This window comes from Falco rusticolus, chromosome 2 (assembly GCF_015220075.1).
Source record: "Falco rusticolus isolate bFalRus1 chromosome 2, bFalRus1.pri, whole genome shotgun sequence".
Lineage (NCBI taxonomy): Eukaryota > Metazoa > Chordata > Aves > Falconiformes > Falconidae > Falco > Falco rusticolus.
In genome coordinates this window covers 119379987-119399612 of record NC_051188.1, presented here as the reverse complement: position 1 = coordinate 119399612, position 19626 = coordinate 119379987, and the positions used below count along the sequence as shown (strand labels likewise).

Here is a 19626-nt window from a genome sequence, read left to right as displayed (position 1 = left end):
TTTAAGTGAAAGCTTAACATAGTTACATCTCTATGTTTGTCATTCAGAACGAAACTGGTAAGAACAGAGGAAGGGTACTCCTGAGATGAGAAATACTGTTCCAGCTCAGCAGCTGCTTAGTACTGAGACAAATATTCTTATTCAGGTATGTCTAAAATGGAATTTTCTCAGAATTTCTGATCTGCGGACAATTTGAAAGATGTGTGTTTGGAGCAGCAAACTCAAATTTCAGGAAGAACACAAAGTCAGACACTGAGAACACTCCCTTGTCAGCAAGCTTTATTGCTAAGGGAAGAAAAACTCAAATGATACTTCTGATAAATCGTGTTGTCCTGCCAGTGATGATTTCTTAATTAGGAATCTGAAAAGAAAAAACTTTAGTCCTGTATGTCATATCTCAAATATGACAATGAAAACACATTAACCGAATTAACTCATTTAAACCCAGGTCAAAAATGGACTAGAGTTATGGATTCTTTCTACTCTTCTCGCCTCACCTGTAACCAAGGACTGGTGCGTAATGGTGGACCATATGCGAACGCGATGGCCCTTACTCCTCCCCACAGAAAAGGACAGGGGCAGGGGAAGGAGGCAGAGCAGTCCCAGGAGCACCCGTCAGGGGAGAGTCTGAAGCTGTAACGAGGAATGGCCTCTGCCTTTAATTCTTAAGCCAAATGCTTGTGGCCTGCGCTGAACTAAAGGCACCAGCCCCCCCTCCCCCACAGATGGGAATGTCCATGAACAAGCTGGACAAAACACACCAACCTGTGTCACCAGAGGGTCTCGTGTGGGTTTCAGAATCTTCTGTAAATGACATTGAGAGATCAGGGTTTCCCCTCCATTCAACCTCTCACCCCAACAACCCCAACGTAAAGCTAGGTCATCTAGTGCTTTGCATGCTGTTAACATGAAGCACAAGCATCCTAAGCGTGCTTTTCCACAGGCTGTTTCATGACTTGAAGAACTGATTGAATCCTCCTCCCAAAGACATCCCATCTCCTTACAAAACGTTGCCTTCTCCGTCACCTGCTCCCAGCCCCCAGCTGTCCCCTCCGTGCCTTTTGACGGCACCACGAAGCGCCCGGGCAGGCTGGCCGGGCACCAGGCGCCAGCTTTCGCCAGCCGCATAGATCCTGCGCTCAGGGAAGAGCTGCCACTTTGCAGCAGTCAGTAAGTGGCCTCGGCAAGCCTACAAGTCAGATTTTAATGATTCTTGGAGCTTCCCGACCCAGATCTTGGTCCAAAAAATGAAAATGTTTATAATTTTAAATATGTATGTATGTCCCTGAACCATCTTACTGAGTAACTGTAAGTAACTGGAGGAGTAAACATATACCCGCACTGTAAACAGGGATGTAACAGAGAAACCCACCCCCTTCCGCACCAGCTGAGCTCCGACAGTACCTGCCACGCTGTCAGACACGACGTACACATGAGGTGTCCACAAGGCTCTATCTTCACGTCCTTGTCATTCTCGGCACAGATTTTACACAGCTGAAAAGTGGAGCCCATTTCACAGTACAATTCGTACTGCTCCTGTAACAAAAGAGAGTGAAGTGGTTATTTCTTTACTGAGATTTGTACACAGGGTATATCTTTAAGCACCAGTAGCAACAAACATTTCCTCCAAGTTCCTGCTTTTCCAACTGGCTTTACTTAGTAGTGAAGGTAAGTACTCCTACTGATGTATTTAAAAGCCACACTAAGATTACTGAAACACCTTACTTTTTTTTTTTGCTTCTTCAAGCCCATGATATACTACAATAGCTGCTACCAAAAAAGCTTAAAATATCTGTGCCTATTAGCTTTTCCAAAGTCTTCTCACGTGTAACTGCTATACAAGGCATACATCCTGGTCTCAGTTAAGAGAAAGATAAAGAACACAGCTCTAAGTGAGAAATTAAGTGATGAGCGGGGGAAAAAAAATGGGCGTTTCCCTTGCTAGGCATGAGTTTGGGACTAACAGAGGTTACCGGGTTGAAAACTGACAAGCAAGAGGGCTTTCGACGCAGCGATGATGCAGTGCGGCAGGATGGTCAGCAGAAGCAAACAACCCTTGTCAAGGCAAGAACGCTCCCCAGGGTGGCACGGCGAGCCACGCACCCAGCAGCCCGGGCTTACTGTCCTTACAGAACTGACACAAAGGTATAAAAACACCTTCAGGAGGAGTAAGTAACAGATAAAACTTGAGTCCAGAATAGTTTTCTAGAATTAGGTATTGTTGGGGAACTAGGAATCAAATGCATTTGTGTCAAAATCAAGCTTTTTGTTTGTTTTCAAAGCTTAAAATAAGTAGAATCCAGGGCACAGGAAAGTAAGTAGCTACTGGTGAGTAAAGGGAGGGGAGAGAAGGCTAAACCTGAGAGAAAAGAAAAAAGACAGCTCATATCTGCAGCTGTGGTCAGTACGTACTAAAGATGCTTCTGCATCTTCAGTGGAGCTCTTGCAAAGACTCCATCCGCAGCAGCCCAGCCCTGCAGCCACTTTACACCATCTTTTCTTAGTTCAAGCAGCTCTAGTGACAGCTTTAAACTCCTGCAGTTACGTATTATTTAAGGCAGCGTTCACACAGTTCAGAATCCATTGAATTACCACTAGCACTAAGGGTGCCCTCACAGCTCCCAGTTCAGAAGCAACTGGGTTCAGTCAGCGAATTCAGAATACACCACGACTGGTCTGTGAGGAACAAGGTAAACACTCAGACTGGCTAAGCTGCTTTTCCTTTCCTTGGGGAAAAGTTAAGGATACGGGGATAGAAAAGTGTTCCGTGCAGCACAATTAGCTAACGCCTCTGCATTACTCTCTCGTTGCTATTTTAAGACTGGAGGGGGAAGAGGGAAGTCAGAGAGGTGGAAGGGCTCAAGGCTTTCTTCAGGTAATTGTTTTTAGTCATTCTCTTACTTAGGAAACAGGTATTTTCACAACGGCATTCCTGACAATACCAGTGACGGTAACGGATACTTCTCTTCTACAGCACCTCTGGGGATGGAGCGCATGGAGCGCCCAAAACTGCCGCAGGTTCGGGTCACCCACTCTGCTCGGCAGAAACGGGAGCCCACCTGCAACAGCATGGCTGGGACCTGGTCTGGTGCCTCTTCTTGACTTTCAAGACTTCCAGATGCTTCTGTCAGGAAAAATGCTCTACACAGTATACCTGAACCTTCATTTCAGCTACATTTTTAATCAAGCGTTTGTCCTGTGCTGGCTAATTCCTGTTACTTGAGTATCAAACACCTGCAACACTGGTTTATCACATCATCACTTAACAAGACAAACACATCTACATATTCTAATTTTCTTTGCAAAGTGACTCCCTTTAGGCGCTTAATTATTTCTGTTGCTTTTCTCTGATCTTTCTTTTAATTTGCACAATAGACAAAGAAGAAAGGAGAGAGACCCTGGAACTGGTATCTTTGTGATATATGAACTACGCTTTTCCTCCTGGACCTGTGAACGAACGGTACCATTCCTATTCAGGCTTCAAAATTATCATTTGATCTTGATTTCATTTCTGTATTCCCATCTGCTATTAGCAAGGAAACACCAAGCTACAGAAACCTGTAACATAAATATCAGAAAAATCTTTAATAACTGTTATTAGAAATAACATTTCTCACTTGGAAGAGGCTTAGAATAAACAAAATTTTCCAAGCCATGCCATCTGCGTCACAACCAGTGCTAGAGTTCAAACGATTATTATCCTGTTCTTCATCTAAGCCCTTCTATCAACAACATATTTTCACTCCTATGAATTTCTTTCTCGCATTTTAATATAAACTTATTATCACTGCTAGATGAGATACTGAGGGAAGTGGAAATTAAGACACAGCTGACAGATTCTGCAACATACCTGTGTGACTTTTATGTGATCGTGTGGCGTGGGTTCACATAATCCTGTCAAATCGGGATTATAACTTCGCCCGTCTGGGAACAGATAGCTGCATCACAAGAAGATTGTTATAAATACCCACATTTCTTGAGCTTTATTAGCTGAACAATACCACTGAAATTTCAAAGGGGCAGAGTAAGTTCCAGTAGACATTAACTAAAATGCACCGTCTTTCCTCAGGCAACTTATTTCCTGGGCGCAACTGAACGCTACATGCCCATCCTGACACATGCTCAAGCCTATTTATAAAAGCCCAGGAAGGATTTTGATATCGCATGCACAGCTACCACCGGAGTGCATCTGAGCTTTGATTAGCAGATAACCTTCTGGAGGTAGCTCAACAGAATATTATTTTACATCTTCATTTCACAGCGAGCTTATACTTGCTTGTGCTCCTAGTGATCTCCCCACTGCGAGCATCACGCTCGGTGACTCTATAGGCTACTGCAAGCAATGGAGCAGAACAGAAAGTTATGAACTTTTGTGTGTATCGTTGTGTATTATGATATATGCAATTTTATATATATGTCTCATAATATTATATCTGTGTATATTACGACATACATAAATCTGTGTAATTTATGACAAGAATCTACACCCAGAAACGAAGATGCAGACTAGACTTTAAGCAAGAACCAACGGGGGCATTTCGATCCTGTGGGAAATTAAGAATAATAGATTAAATGACATTAAAGACCCTAAGGTGTTCTATATTCAGATTTATGTTACCTCTAACATGGAAAGAGTTTCTTGAAAGTCAGGATGTTGTCACGCTGTGAGTAAACTGTATTTACATAGGGTACAAAATCTTCACTCTGCACTAAATATTCTCAGCTCTAGGGTTTTTTTGCTCAGTTTTTGCCTGAAACACCACCATTATAAGGGTGCTTGTTACTACATGTATGAAATCATCATACCTGGGGAAAAAAATAATTACTGCACTGTGCAGGATGGAGAAAAACTTCAAGATTGTAAAGGGTTTCTCAATCCTTTTTTGAGGATTAATCAATTTTCCTTTCCCTCTACCCCCCCTCACCATCATGATCATGTGGATATATCAAAACACTTATCCCAGTGAAAAGGTTCTGACACCAAAACTAGCCAGCCTAGTAAAACTGTACTACTACTCCCTACAAACTTAGATTCTCTTATAATTATAAATCTTGTCAGTAAACTATTAGAACCTGGAGAATGTTCAGGCCGCACAATAAATAAAAAAGCAATTACATAGCTTTCAAATGATTGTCCAGAGTTAGACCCATGAGTAACTGGCAGCAGTAATTGTTCAATAAGCTTAAGTGCATTTGGGACTTTTACTAGGTGGGGTGGGGAGGAATCAATGTCACAGCTGCCCAGTTTTATTTTCTCCTGGAATTTATCTGCTATGAGATATAGCTTTGGTTAACTTTCATTAATTTTGGTTAATGGAATTACCTGGAAACAGGTGTTTTTCAAATGGATAAAAGGGATGGTCCTTAAACTCCAAAGGAATGTTAACACCACATCCCAGATTCTCTGTTTTTTAAAGATCTTTAATAGCTACCCACCCAAGCATTAGAAGAACAAGGAAATCGGGATTTTGTACATATGGTGCCTGTAGGAATTTGCACTTACAATCCTTCCCGGCTGCCATCAATCAGAGCTTGAAAGAGGGGCTTGTTGTGAGGTATGGTCTGCAATATGTTCCCATCGCCGGTCACATACCCGATGGCCCACTGTCCCAGCCGAGTGCAACTCAGCCTGAAAATGTAGCTTGAGAAAGACAGGATGAATAAAAAGTCACCGTTAATCACAGTCCCGCGAAACCAGCGCAGAGCGCAAGGATGGCCTCTGGTAAAGGCACTGCGTCAGGTCTCTGAAGATTTGGGTCAGATGCCTAATTCTGCCACGTGTTCTTTGTACAACCTTAAATAAACCTGCATCTTTTATGCTGCCAGTTCCTCGTGGGCAGAAATAAGGTACCAGTAGCACCCTACCCCCAGCTTCTCATTTGCTTGCTTGTTAGTTCTCAAAGCTGCGCACTCCCTGTGGGCAGCCCCAACATGTACATTTAGACATGCCCAAAAACTTGCTCAAGAACAGCATATTGTATTGTCAAGTGTCCATAGCTACAACATACATTTTGGGTGCATATAAAGGCTAATAACCTGAATGAATGGAAGGGGAAACATAAAACATCTTTAGATGCAACAGAAATGTGAACGACAAATAATAAACCCCCCTTTACTAGCAACACCAGTCTGTGGGCACCCGAGGTGGTGCACAGGACAGAAGAAATATCACTTCTTCAGAAAATACTAGATAATACCAAGCCAACTGGACTTAAACTTAAATACTTCTGTGTGCTGCAGGTGATAGCTGGGAGCATACAGGAGGTAGGCAGGGAGCACAGCAGGAGGAAAAGGAAAATTATAGGCAACGGTATCAGGCATGTTTAGTTTTTCTACAAACTCTGGTCCTTTCCATGTCAGACACCATCTCATATGCAAAAACCTCACTCAGAGAAGCATCCCACAGTGAAATACCACAAACTCGATTTTGTATTATAGAGCAGCTTTTCTTAATCACACATCTATAGTTTATTTCCTTCCAAACTGTTTAAAATGAGAAATATTAGCGTCCCTGAAGTTTGGCATGGCTCTTAAAACCTTCAGTGGGGCCAACCTTACACTGAAGTAGTAACTACTCATTTCAACAGAATCTGGTGATTTCCAGGATGTTTTAGATTAAAGAACCAATTTCACTTCGTATCTCCTCTTTCACACTCAGCATTTCACCTAAGTGACTCAGAAAGTAATTTTCTGGTGTGCAATAGAAAGTTATCTTAAAACTAACTCTCTATTTACATGGAACATAGAGGCAGCTTTGGATAATTCCTCTATTACTTCTTTTTTAGAATCACAGAATCAGAATTAATAATAGAGAAAACAGCAAGTATAGCAACCGCTCTCAAAATCAACCTTGTTATCCGACTGCTGCAGTTCAATGTTACTCTGCTGGAAAAAACAGATTCTTGTATATATGGACTGGACCAGGCAGGCAACTTAACAACATATTGTTTGCTAAAAATCAAAAGAAACTAAGTACAGAATACGGGTATAACTGTTGCTAGACTTCTCTAACAAGTTTCAAAATGACATACTTTTACCTACGTACACATGTGACCCCAGAGCAAAGTTAGACAAGGAGACATCAGGGGGAAAGAGCTTCCTAACTGACAGGGATGTTCCTCCAGGACAGCAGAAGTGGCACAAACAGTAAAAGTTCCTTTTGAATAATTCAGTATGCATAGCACTACACAGAAATTATTAAAAAACTCTACATGCCATGATATTTAATCTGACAGATTCCTTTTCCAGGTGCAGATTATGGGATACACAATCATTACTGGCAAAGGAAAAAAATGTATGAACATAAAAGGAACACATAAGCACTGACTAAATTCATAATTAGGTGTGCTACCATGGAAAATGTTAAGATTACTTTTACTTTACTGTTGAGCAGCAATTTAATGCAAATTTTGAAAAGCAATTTATATTTTCAAGTATGCTCTTCCAGAACACATTGCTTATTGTACCTAATTCAGAAGAAGAAAGGAAAAGCAATGTAATTTCAATTTTTTTCCTGTTTATTTGTACTCACTTAGACTTTCTTGTGATAATACAGTATTTTTTTGCTACATAGCACTGTAGGAGAATTATGGCATAAAAACCAGGTCGTGTTTACAAAATTCCTATGTCTTAAAATGTAAAAGGTCAGTGTTTTTTGACTGTGGAGTTCAGAGCTTTAGTAGTAAAAGCTGTTTTTAAAAATACCTTTTGATACCAATAAAATCACAAGTATAAAACCCCCAAATGTACTACGGCTCTGATTCACCCTGTTACCAAAAAGAAAAAGCCAAAGATTCACTCCTTCCATTTTGCAGTGAGCATTAAGTATCACACAGTACAGAAGTATGAACCTAGAGTAAATTATGTAGCTTCTGAGAGAGCAAGTTTATTTGGGAAGCAATGATCAGCGCAGCTTCTCACCTCCCAGGCTTAGTGCTGTATTTCTGCAGCCTCGCCTTCACTTCATCGTACGTCAGGAATGCCATATAGCCAGGGTGCGTCACAGCTAAGAAGTTCCAATTCCTTAAGATTGAACCCCACGGCTGAAAACCGAAGACAAACAATTAAACAGATGCAGCCAGGTAGTTACATGTTTCTAATGAAACTCAAGCCAATTTGTCAGGGAGACCTACCGTGGTTTAGCTTCAGCTGAAAAACAAGAACTTGTGGTTAAGGTCTAAACAGTACAAAAGACCATCCTACACACCCTGATTCGCTCCCAGGTTTCCTTCAAAGGGATTACTCCAAGAACATCAAGTATAAATTTTTAGATAAAGATTCTGAAGAACCTGAATTTACAGAATCGCCTATTTGTAGCTAATGTATTAAACTTCGTGTTTAGTTAGAACCTGGAGAGCACGGCTCCATGATGGCTTAATCAACACACAGTTAAGCCTATTCTTGAGAGGTCCTGGGGCACTTCCATAGGTAATGATAAGTAACATTAACAAATGAAGCCTAACAAAGCCACTAATTTCAGCTGTCATTTATTTTCTTATTCTCTACTTCGTGATTTCTTCAGTTAGCATAATGGTATTACAACCAGCAAACAATACATATATTGACTGTACTTCACCACAGTCCTTGCTGACCTGAATAGCAAATGTTCCCGAAAACTCAGCGACACACGCCCAATACACCACCTCTGCGAAGGATACAGGACAGCCCTTTCTGTACATGAAGGATGGGTCTGAAGTAGTGGATTCATACAAATATATTAAGTGTTCATTGCCAGCATTCGGAGACACAAAAACCTGCCTCTGAATGGTTTGGAGATTTTTTTTTTGTGTGTATTTGTCAAAAGATCAAGGGAGGTGAAGTGAAGCAACAGGAGTGAAGAGGCTGGTGTTCTCGTGTGCCCTGCAAATCCCCTTGACAAGGGCTTCCAAGGGCTGGCAAGGCACGGGGCAAATGCCCGCGTGACATACTTGGGCAGCGCATCCCAACGCTGCTGCCTGAGGTTACGATTCATTTCCCAGGCAAACCCTAACCACTGCTTAAACATGGGTGAACACCCGTTTTACAATTATTACCTCTTCAAATCAGACACATTTCAGCACAGAGTCCACAAGAAACTTCACATGTTCAAATTTGTAGAAAAGGGGAAAAAGAAATCACAATCCTAAACGCATCACTGCACCCTGCCAGCTCCTCTGCGCCCTCACCAGCAGTGGATGCCAGAAGGCTTCACCACACGAAACACTGTGGTTGCTCCAGAGAAAAAAGGGAGTTTGAGGGAGTTGACTCTTCCCCTTTCACCACAGCAACACTGACGCTTCCCTCCCAAAAACACAACGTTCCTTCTCCTGCCGTGTCACTCCAGTGCATGCACGTAAATCAAAGGATGATCCAACGCTCAGTGCTTTGATGTTTTGTTGAACTGCGGGATATAAAGGCTCGCTACAGTACATTATGAAATAAATTCAAGTAGCATGCAAATTCCTTGGTTAATCACAACCGTCAGGCTCCTAGGTTGACAGTGGGCAACGTCTTCCCCACATGCCTGGACTCTCTACAGAGTGTCACACTACTGCTGAATCTAGAAAATGATGGGACTGCATGACCGAAAAAATCAAAGCGCAAGGACTCATATCTTGCCTTGTGCACACAAACACAGAGTTTTCAATGTATATATATATACACGCACACATTTGTGTATATATATAAATTTATATAAATTACAAAAGCAGAAATGTCAAATGGGAAAATATCTGTACACTTTCTCTTCTATGGAAATATTTGTGCATAAAAGGATAACTGAAGATGTTACCAGTGACAGAATGGAGTCCCCTTCCTTCCAAGCATCTACACCTTCTGCCCTGCTCACTTCATCCCTGGCCAGGGAACACAGCACCCACAGCTGTGCCTGCATGCCGTGGGGAGGCAGGGGGAGCAACTCCCCTTTCACAGGATCTCCGTAAAAACTAGTCTTGCTTTCTGCATCACTTTAAAGGTAGCTTATCTGTAACACAACCCGCAGTTGGCAAAACAGTGCTTTGATTACTTAAGCAATTGGGATTTTCTCTCCGTGGGCGTACACACACATCATTACAGAAGCCATTTAAAAACTAGAGAAGTAAAATGTAACCTCTGGGAGAGGTTCTCAGGGCGAGTTCAGGGCGAGTTCACTTCAACAGTTATGCGGCTATCGCACCCGCTGGTAATCTGTTCGGCAAAAATTCTCCTTCTTGTTCTCAGTTAAATTAAAAGTTAATCCTAACCAGCCTGCTCACCTTACCCATATCGGTACTGCTGATCCCCCTTCTCCAGCACCAGGCTCTGTAATGAATCAAACCAGCTACAGCCTCACAAAGAAACTAATGCAAATAGATACTCATCAGCTCACAGAAAAAGGAAAATAAATCTCATTTGAGGCTTCTGTCCTGATACTAATGCAATCTATAGGAGCCCACATAGGGTTGGAACAAACTTACTTCTCAGATCAGTGACTTCTCATTTAATCTTACACTTGATGTACAGATTAAAAAAACCAAACAAACAAAACAACAACAAAACCACAAACCCGAACCCTGCTGTTATTGGTAAGCAAAATGTTTAGGGGGAAAAATCCTACAGAAAGAAACTTTAAATAAATGCATTTCATAGGCATGTACGCTGCAGCCAACAGGCCTCAGATATTTTACAGTCAAGTCTGAGATCAAGATTGTGCCCGGTTACTAACCTGAACACCGTATTCGTTAGCCAAACACTGAGCAAAAGGGAGAAGCTTTTGGCAGAGTAGAAACTGGTCCCAAGGCAGCAACGTTCGGACAGGAATGCTTGATCCCATCGAGCTCCACACAAAGGACAAAGGGCAGGGGGATTTTGCTAAAGCAGCATAATGCAGTGATCTATATTCTCTAGTTTATCACTTCAGCAAAGAGAACCCCAAAGTTCTGTTCAAACCTCCACGACCTGTGCACATTTTAGTAAGTGACCAGTGTCTGTGGTTAAGTTATACAGATCACTTACACTGTAACATTTTCAACTGTGATACAGTTTTGACTCAGAATGGAGATGATCAAAATCAAAACTCCGTAAACTAAAAACTTTAATCATCTCATGCCAAATCTTAGTATCAATTTTGTAATGGCACACTTTCCCATAGCAGCAAACCCAAGAAAGCTAAACAGAGATTATCATGGAAAAGAGACCAAACACACGGCCCAGGCTTTGACACAAAATTGGTATTTTGAACGTACCTCCAACGGGAAAAAGCACAATCATAGAATCAGTTAGGTTGAAAAAGACCTTTAAGGTGGTCGAGTCTAACCGTTAGCTTATCGTTGCCAAGTCTCCCTTGAAACCGTGCCCCTAAGTGCTCGATAGCCTTCTCCAGTGAAGAATTTTTTCCTCATACCCAATCTACCCCCCCCCCCCCCCCCCCCCCCCCCCCCCCCCCCCCCAGTGCAGCTCAAGGCTGTGGCACCAGTTTGTCACTGTACAGGGTAAAGAAATGCAGCTCAAGGCTGTGGCACCAGTTTGTCACTGTACAGGGTAAAGAAAGTAAGTGATCAAATAAATGTCTGTACACCTTAAATGTTCCTATATACAAAAGAAATACCCAAAGTAACAAATTCAGAGTCAATACATCTAATATGGATGCAAACCAGCACAGCCTTCTGTATTGACTAAAATATTCAAGAGTATTCTGTAGAAGGGACACAATGTCAACATAGGCATGTAACATATGTACAAGCTTATTCCAGATAAATACTACTTATTTACAGTAATATAATTAACTCTATTCCCAAAGACAGTCCCTTATTGTAAATAAAGAACAGAGCATTAATGGCAAAAATACATTCATCAAGAAAAGTCTGGCCTACATTTAGCCTAAAAACCTCAGTCATATGAAACTTCCTTTATGTGTTTGTAGAAACACTTCAAGTAAGTATATACACATTCAAAAGCACAATAAAAACACAAGTAAAACTTAGGCAAGTACCTGAAGGCCTGCAGTTCTAGGAATGCATTTAAGAATAGTGAAAAGTAAATTAAGCAGCAAACACAAAGATATTGTGATTGCACTAATCATGTGCTGAAATGTAGCAGGCGTTGCTGGATGTTTCCAGTTTTTCAGATGGTACTGATGCCCGAACATCTCTGAGGGACTAAAAAAACCATGCACAATTCATTTCTGAATTGCAGTGTTTCAGTTTTTTCAGTTTTTCCAAATAACCTGGTTCCTTGAGCCACAGGTACTTGCCTCAGGGCACTAAGGTTCACTCATTCACACAAGCATCTACAGTTTTCTTACCTGAAATAATCTAGTGAAGATATCAAACTCAAAAATTGAAATGTAGTCATTGCAGGTCAGGTCAATAGTAGATTTAAGAGCCATGGCTTCCAAACCAGAGCTTATCTGATGAACTTCATGAAGGCACTGCCTGAACACTTTCCATGGCACTATAGTTCTGTGAGAGGGTTAGAAGTAATAAATTTAATAAAACCACATACTTAAGATTTGATACCTTATTTAGACACCAGAAATGGACTTTGAAAGAAGTGGAATCTTAATTTGGTTTCTCTACAGACAAAAATATCCCAAACCAACCAAAAAACAAACAACCAAAAAAACCCCTCAACAATCAAGTTTTCTTAAAGCAGCTTAAGAAAACGAAAGAATGGTTTGCCTTCCTTTAAATATGGTTAATCAAAGTGTCATTTATTTATTTAAAATTTAAAATTATAAATATTCAGGCTTCCTTAGGAGGACAACAAAAAGAACACTGCAGAAACCGAAATACCCTACCAAGCAGGCGTAGCAAGCGCCCTCACACCCTCCCAAGGGGAGCGTAAAGGGCCGCCTCTGGGCTGGGCGAGGAACCCCTTTCTTCACAGCCTCCCTTCTCAGAATGATAAGCATTAATGTAGTATATCTGCTGTGATGACATTTTTTATAGCTAAAGCTCATAAACGCCGGTCAAGTAATATGATAGCAATCGACCAGATCCCGCTGACACTGGTCCAACACAGCCCATGGCAGTTAGACGAGTATGAGAAGACACATCTTCTCAGATCTTCACCTTCACACATTCTTGCAGGACAGGGAGTCTTTGCAGACAGTAGTGAATGTGGGAAAAGGTGGGAAATCAGAATAGAAGGAAATTAAAGTTACCCTCTCCAATACAAAGCCATGTTCTGCCAAATTCAGTTTCTATTTGCACAGTCAGAGAAACCGCAGGTTAGTTATTTTGCCAACCAAGTGCTTGTATTCGGAATCAACCCAAGGCTGATCCCTTGGAAGTACTCTATTTTATCGCTCTTAAAACCATGATAAATTGTTCATTAATAGCAGTTCTTCTTGTCATGCCATTAAGGTCTCACCCAAGTTTTGCACAACCGTTAACACCTTCTCTTAAAATTTCTCCTGACACTGACAGCAGATTATATGCTATTTTAAAAATGTTTTAATTAACCAAAATATAACTAATATGTAACTATTTTCAGGACTTCACAAGTTCTCACACATTCACAGTAATATTTTGATAATAACTGTTAAAATTATAAGACACGTGTCTCAAACTCACCAATATTTCTTGCAATTTTTACTAGATCATATTGCCTTATTTTTTTATGAGTCAAAATATTTTATTCCAGGTTTTCTAATTATTTTCTTATACAGAAATGTTTACTACTTGCTAGTACAGTACTGGGGGGGGGTGTGTGTGTGTGGAGACCAGCTGTATGAAGTTGGTCCTGCAAAACAAATATTATGCAGTTGACCTAAATTGAAACAAGTAGGAATTTGAAGTACAACACTAAAGACACGCTCCTGTAATTCTACTGTATCAGGCATTGGCTAGATTTGTAAGTGCAAAGAAATCTACTTGTTACTTGGAGGCTTATATTGAGAAAGTCATAAATGATAAAATGCGAAGTTCAATAGATCTCAGCAGATACTTTCATCTGCGTATGAAAAACAGGAAACCACAAAGAGCTGAAGAGAGATACCACATCAGATGCCTTTTAAGAAAGAATGCACATCAAAATTTGATTATGGTAGAGAGAGAATGAAACATTGCACTAAGTTCAGAGAACAAAGCTGGAAAACATCAGCGCTTTTGTGGTCTTAAAGTTGTCTTAGTTCAAGTGCCTACTGCTTATTTAGTTCCTGTAACTGTGGCTCTGAAATGTTTTCTGATTCTCTTTGTAAACCACCCTAAATGGCTATAACACCCCGATCACACTGAAACGGGGTTAGAAAAGTTTGGGGGGTTTTTTTGTTTGTTTGTTTTGGTTTTTTGGGGGGGTGGTAGGGGTTGTTTGAGGGTTTTGTTTGTTTTGTTGTTCTGTATTTTTTTTGAAGGGTTAAGACAATAACCCTTAAATAAAACCCAACACTCTACCATGAATTATTATAGTCACACTACACCGTAAGAACTGCTTTTTCAAGCCTCACCTGAGACAGTCTCATGAAAACTTACTCATTAGATGTGATTGATAAGTAGGATCTCTCGCTCTCTCTTGACTAATGCCCTACACCCCCAAAACCCCACCAACCAAACAAAAAGTCTTCAGGAGAATGTGGTTTTAGAGATCTGTTGGCTAGTACTTTGGCTAAGACAGAAACAAAGTGATGGGAAATGAGTGCATAGATAATGGAACAACATTACAGTTATTTTGTGGGACTTCTCTGGGAAGAAGTGTCCAAAAAAGTGGTGGTCCTAATTTAAAATTCACTAAATTGAGTAGATATTTGGTTTTCTGCAGCTCTGTGGAATAGTTCTTCTACCTTCCATATTCGTAAGGTGAGAACTGGTTGTTGAAACACATTCACTCCTATTTCTCAGCAGCTGCTTTTACACAGCTATCATTCCCGAACACTTAGAAACAGCACCAGGCAGGGTTCGTTTCTCCTCCAACCTCTCTCTCTCGTCGCTGCACTCTTCTGATGCCTTGCAGGCAGCAGGCACTCACTCAAAACGAGGGTGATGCAGAGTCTTCAGAGGGTGAAGGATTCTGCAGCATCCCTCCTCCTGCTCCTCCAGCACCAAGATCTGGGACCTCTCAGGCACACCGGGAAGCATCCTCCTCCGGCAGAGATCCCGGAGGGACCAGGCAGGTGGCTTCCCACGGCCACAAATGGGTGAAAAAGCCTTTCAGAGTTGGCTGGCGAGTTAACTTTCTGTTTGAGTTAACATTTCACCGCTGTTGTTTTCTTCTGGTTTAGGGGACATACAGCTTTTGAGGCCACCTTTTCATTATTCAAATCTAAATAGTGATTTTAGTTGCTTGGGGAGGGGCAGTGGGAAGGGAACAGGACCAGTCAAACCACAGTAGAGACTGGGACTGTCCTAGTTAATAGCATGCTTAGACTGTTGTTTAAATAGATATATAGATACATCTATATCTATTTGAACACGAAAAAAAGATTGCCTTTATAGAAAGAAAAAATAGGATCCTGCATGTAATGAAATCCTGCCTGCAGTGTTCTGCTCCTGAACCACAGAAGGTATCTCCTATAAATATTTTCAGAGATCTTTGTTCTTGTAATATTTGTTGCATCACGCCGTAATGATACCCTGCGCTGGAGGGAGGCTGCACATGCCTCGTGCTACTAGGCTGACCTGTGGACACTTGTCTAGGAGGAGATGAGTTAGTCACCTCTGCTACAGCTCACCAGAAAGACAACATGACATCCTGGTAACATTAGTTCTCTATAAAATTAGGCTGGGGAAGTGCAGTGCCTCCGTATTTCAGGGGTTTAATTGCAGCTCCGTAAGCTACCTCTTGCAGTAGGGGAGCACACATGATTCCAGCAGGGACAATGTCCCGGGGAGCGCCTCCCATGAGAGGACAGCACTGCAGGGTGGCTCTGCCGCCCTCAAGGGTTTGATGCCCAGCGTTAGGAGCTCCACCACACACGCATCATACACAGATACACCCAGGGCTTTGGTACCAGTTGCTCCTTTTACAATATCATTGGGGGGGAAACACAGGACATGGAAGTAATACAAACATACCTGACTATGTTACATGTGCATACTGTTACTGTGCTACATGTTACTTTATTACGACCTTCAATTAGCTCAAAATCTTCAGGAGAGATAATTTTAGATGGAAACAAAAATATGAAGGAAGCTGAGACGCACACCTTGTACAGTGGAAAAGGGTTATGGAGGATCTTTTCCAAGGAAAACCTAATCCCTATTCGCCAAACCTTTAGGAAACTATTAATCCATACATGTCTGTACTGCCTTTCCTCATCATTAGAGTAAAAGTCCATACTAATTAAAGCAAAGAAAGCACAAAGTGAAACAAATGAATGAATAACTTTCCCTGAGGAGGGTTTCTGCACACATCTCTCTCTCTCTCTCAAATCAAAACTACCTGTAGCTTGCCATTTACCTTGGGGTTGCCTTCTTATTTAAGAGCCCTGTCAAAAACCCTAAAGCAAAACATTTCTCTGCCAAGGCTCTCAAAATGACATTACTTCTCCACATTTCTTCTGCAAGACTAAAACTAATAAGCGTATTTAGAGAACGATGAATTCAAAAGTATTCTGATTGAAGTATAAGCTTTAAAAAAAATATTTTACGTAGGATGATATCTCTTTACCATTATTGACACACATTTAAAGGACATGCCACTCCATACTCTCAAATACAGTGTTTTAAACACCACCCCCACCACCTCCATATGCCTAAAGGAGAAGGATTAGTGACCAGCATGTGATTTTCGAGGAATTTAGGTCCTCCCTTCCCTCCTGCCCTGATCATGTGTACATAGGATTTTCTTAAACCCCCTGAACGTTGCTGCATTATTAAAAAGCAAAAGACATTAAAAGAAACCTGGAGGAAGCAAATATTTTCTGAGTGCGCAGAGTACAGCACTTCAGGAGAACTAGAAAGACTCAGCTATTCTGGAGTCAAGTGACACTGCTCCCATTTGAGCCACAGCAGACCACAAGTATGTGTAGGAAGGTAAACACATACCTGTGTAACTTACAGTGAACAGTTTTGTCTGCAAGAGACTCTCTCAAATGCTACCAGAAAACATAACAAGGGAATTACTGTACCCAGAGGAAACACAAAAATATTCAAGCAAATACTGACCCAGATCAGAAACAACATTCTTTGCAAGCCTGCAGTGAGCAATGTGGATTTTGGTTTATCATCACTGAACGCAGAACATTTTCTTAAGGCTGCTGCTTCGGTTTTAAGCGAGAGGCCACATGTTTTCATTGCTTCTAAACTGCAGAGCAAACAACTGACACACAGAAAGCTTGAGAAGCTCAGTCCTAAGGGAGAACAGGAATCCTGCCGTATCATGCCAGTACAATCATTAAATAGTGACATCATGCAGAACAAATATAGATTAATCTAACATGAGAAAAGAGAAGGTAACAGAGAGAAAAAAAGGAGTCTCATGAAACAGGGTAAGTATACCAGCAAAAACATCTGCTTCCAAAACCACGTATCTGGGCATGGCTGGAGATAGCAAGTCAGCACTCCCTTAAGGGACGCAGGAAGCCTGCATTTCCTGAAGTGTCCCCGAAGAGACGTGCCTTCTATCTATGTATTTCCAGCTCTGATCTCTAACCACAAATCCAAAACACATCCATGCTTTTGCATGTCCTTTTATACTTCAAACACTGCCTCTTCCTGCCTGTCCACTGAGATTCTCTTCGCCTATCTCACAGCCTCGTGTCCCAACTAAACTTAGTTTTCTCCATCCCTTGTACATGCAATTATTACCTTATTCTTAGCCACCCGGACTAGCTGTGAAGACATTTGTCCTTTTTTGGTCTCTAATCTTATCTTGCAACTTTCCATTTACTAGCTCTTCTCTACAGTATCATCTATCTTCTTGTTCAAGCTTGTTTATCTTGCATTTGCATGAAAAAGCCCGAGTTAGATGTCTGCTAGCACCCAGGGAACAGTCCCTGCTGCCTCCAGCTCAAGTGTGTAAGCAAGGGTACCAGTAAGCCTGTCTCCCCGCTGATGAGCTGAGGGAGGAACTGGCCTCTAAAAGCCCCATCCCATGTTTACTTCCTTCTCTTTATGAGTTCCTGTTGACAAAACACCTGTCTGGATGGTGATGAAGGCTGTGGCACTCAGATCACTGCCTCTTCCTCTTTCATCTCCCTTCATCTTTGGCTTCCCTTTACCCCCAGTTGGCACTGAGATCCGAAGCACCCCGGGCCAGCACCACCGCTCCAGTACATGTCTTTTCAGTGTTCAGGCAACAGTAGGGCTCTCCGTCACTATCAGTAGCAAGAAAAGGCAATCAAGTAATAAATTCAGGGGATCAACAAGGTTTTAAAACCTAGCTTATCTGAGGTCTCACTCTGACAGCTGAACGTTGTCAAGTCCTGCGTTGTGGTCTGCTTGTTTTACTGCTGCTTCTCTGAACCCGAGCCACAGAGGCTATGTCTGTTCAACCTTGTACCAAAAAGCACTGACCACAGCAGAACCACTTCTACTCAGAATTTAGAATATCTGAAATATCCTGCTTAACTGCTACATAAAAGGACACGGACCTGTTGGAGCGAGTCCAGAGGAGGCCACGAGGATGCTGAGGGGGCTGGAGCCCCCCTGCTGTGGGGACAGGCTGGGAGAGCTGGGGTTGCTCAGCCTGGAGAAGGCTCCTGGGGGACCTTAGAGCAGCTTCCAGCACCCAACGGGGCTGGCAGGAAAGCTGGGGAGGGGCTTTTTGGAAGGGCATGTTGTGATAAAGAAAGGGGTGATGGCTTTAAGCTGACAGAGGAGAGATTTAGATTAGATATTGGGAGGAAATTCTTTACTGTGAGGGTGGTGAGACACAGGCTGCCCGGAGCAGCTGTGGGTGCCCCATCCCTGGCAGTGCCCAAGCCCAGGCTGGACGGGGCTGGGAGCAGCCGGGGCTGGGGGAAGGGGTCTCTGCCCAGGGCAGGTGGTTGGGTGAGCTTTAAGGTCCCTTCCGACCCAAACCATTCTATGATTCTGTGATACTGAGAAATCAATACCTGCATTTTTCCCTAAATTCCAGTTAAAAATAAATACATTTCAGGCCTCGGCTAGAAAAGAAAAAGAAGTATCAGAGATTACAATAATAATGTGCTTGACCCTAGCAGTCAAAGAATTTCTGATTCCTCAGAAACTAAAAGGTGGGGGGAAATCAATTTATCTGACAACACTAACAGAAATGCTTTCAATTTTTTAAGGTTTCACAATGAAGAATAAAACCTTAAAAGTTAAAATAAATGGCAGAACTATGGAGAACTGAAAATCTAAGAACATTGACATTTCACTGCTGATTCATTCTGCAACACAGAGAGTGCCACAAATCACAAATTTCAATAGTTGCAAAACCCTGCATGACTTCACTGCAGCTTTCAGATTCAGAGGCTGGAAAGATCTGTTAGGTCACCTCGCCCACTCTCCTGCTCAGTTCAGGATCACTGCCAGGGGTATTTTGCCCATTTTTGCTCAGAACAGAAACCCTGTAAAAGATGCAAGGTGCTATTAAAGTGAGCGAGGAACCGGGGGAAAATTAACATCAAGCACTATACAGTGATAAAATGTGGATAATGAAGAAGCTATCAGATTATGTTTTACATGCATATTTACAAGCCACTGGGGGTTACTGAAGTATCTGTAAGCGAATGTAACTGCTGATTGCATGCCTTACAATTTCACA

General features: G+C 41.9%; 1 protein-coding gene across 3 annotated transcripts in view; it reads right to left on the bottom strand.

Moving 5' to 3' along the window:
- The window catches only part of CBLB (Cbl proto-oncogene B), a 130340-nt gene that overhangs the window by 38817 nt on the left and 71897 nt on the right, over nucleotides 1-19626 (bottom strand). For all 3 annotated transcript variants that reach the window (XM_037378251.1, XM_037378253.1, XM_037378252.1), the window contains exons 5-9: nucleotides 12260-12416; nucleotides 7921-8042; nucleotides 5504-5641; nucleotides 3851-3938; nucleotides 1405-1536 (exon numbers count right to left, since the gene is read on the bottom strand). In XM_037378251.1, the coding sequence (XP_037234148.1) occupies nucleotides 1405-1536; nucleotides 3851-3938; nucleotides 5504-5641; nucleotides 7921-8042; nucleotides 12260-12416 (637 nt within the window). The remainder of the gene's footprint in view (nucleotides 1-1404; nucleotides 1537-3850; nucleotides 3939-5503; nucleotides 5642-7920; nucleotides 8043-12259; nucleotides 12417-19626) is intronic.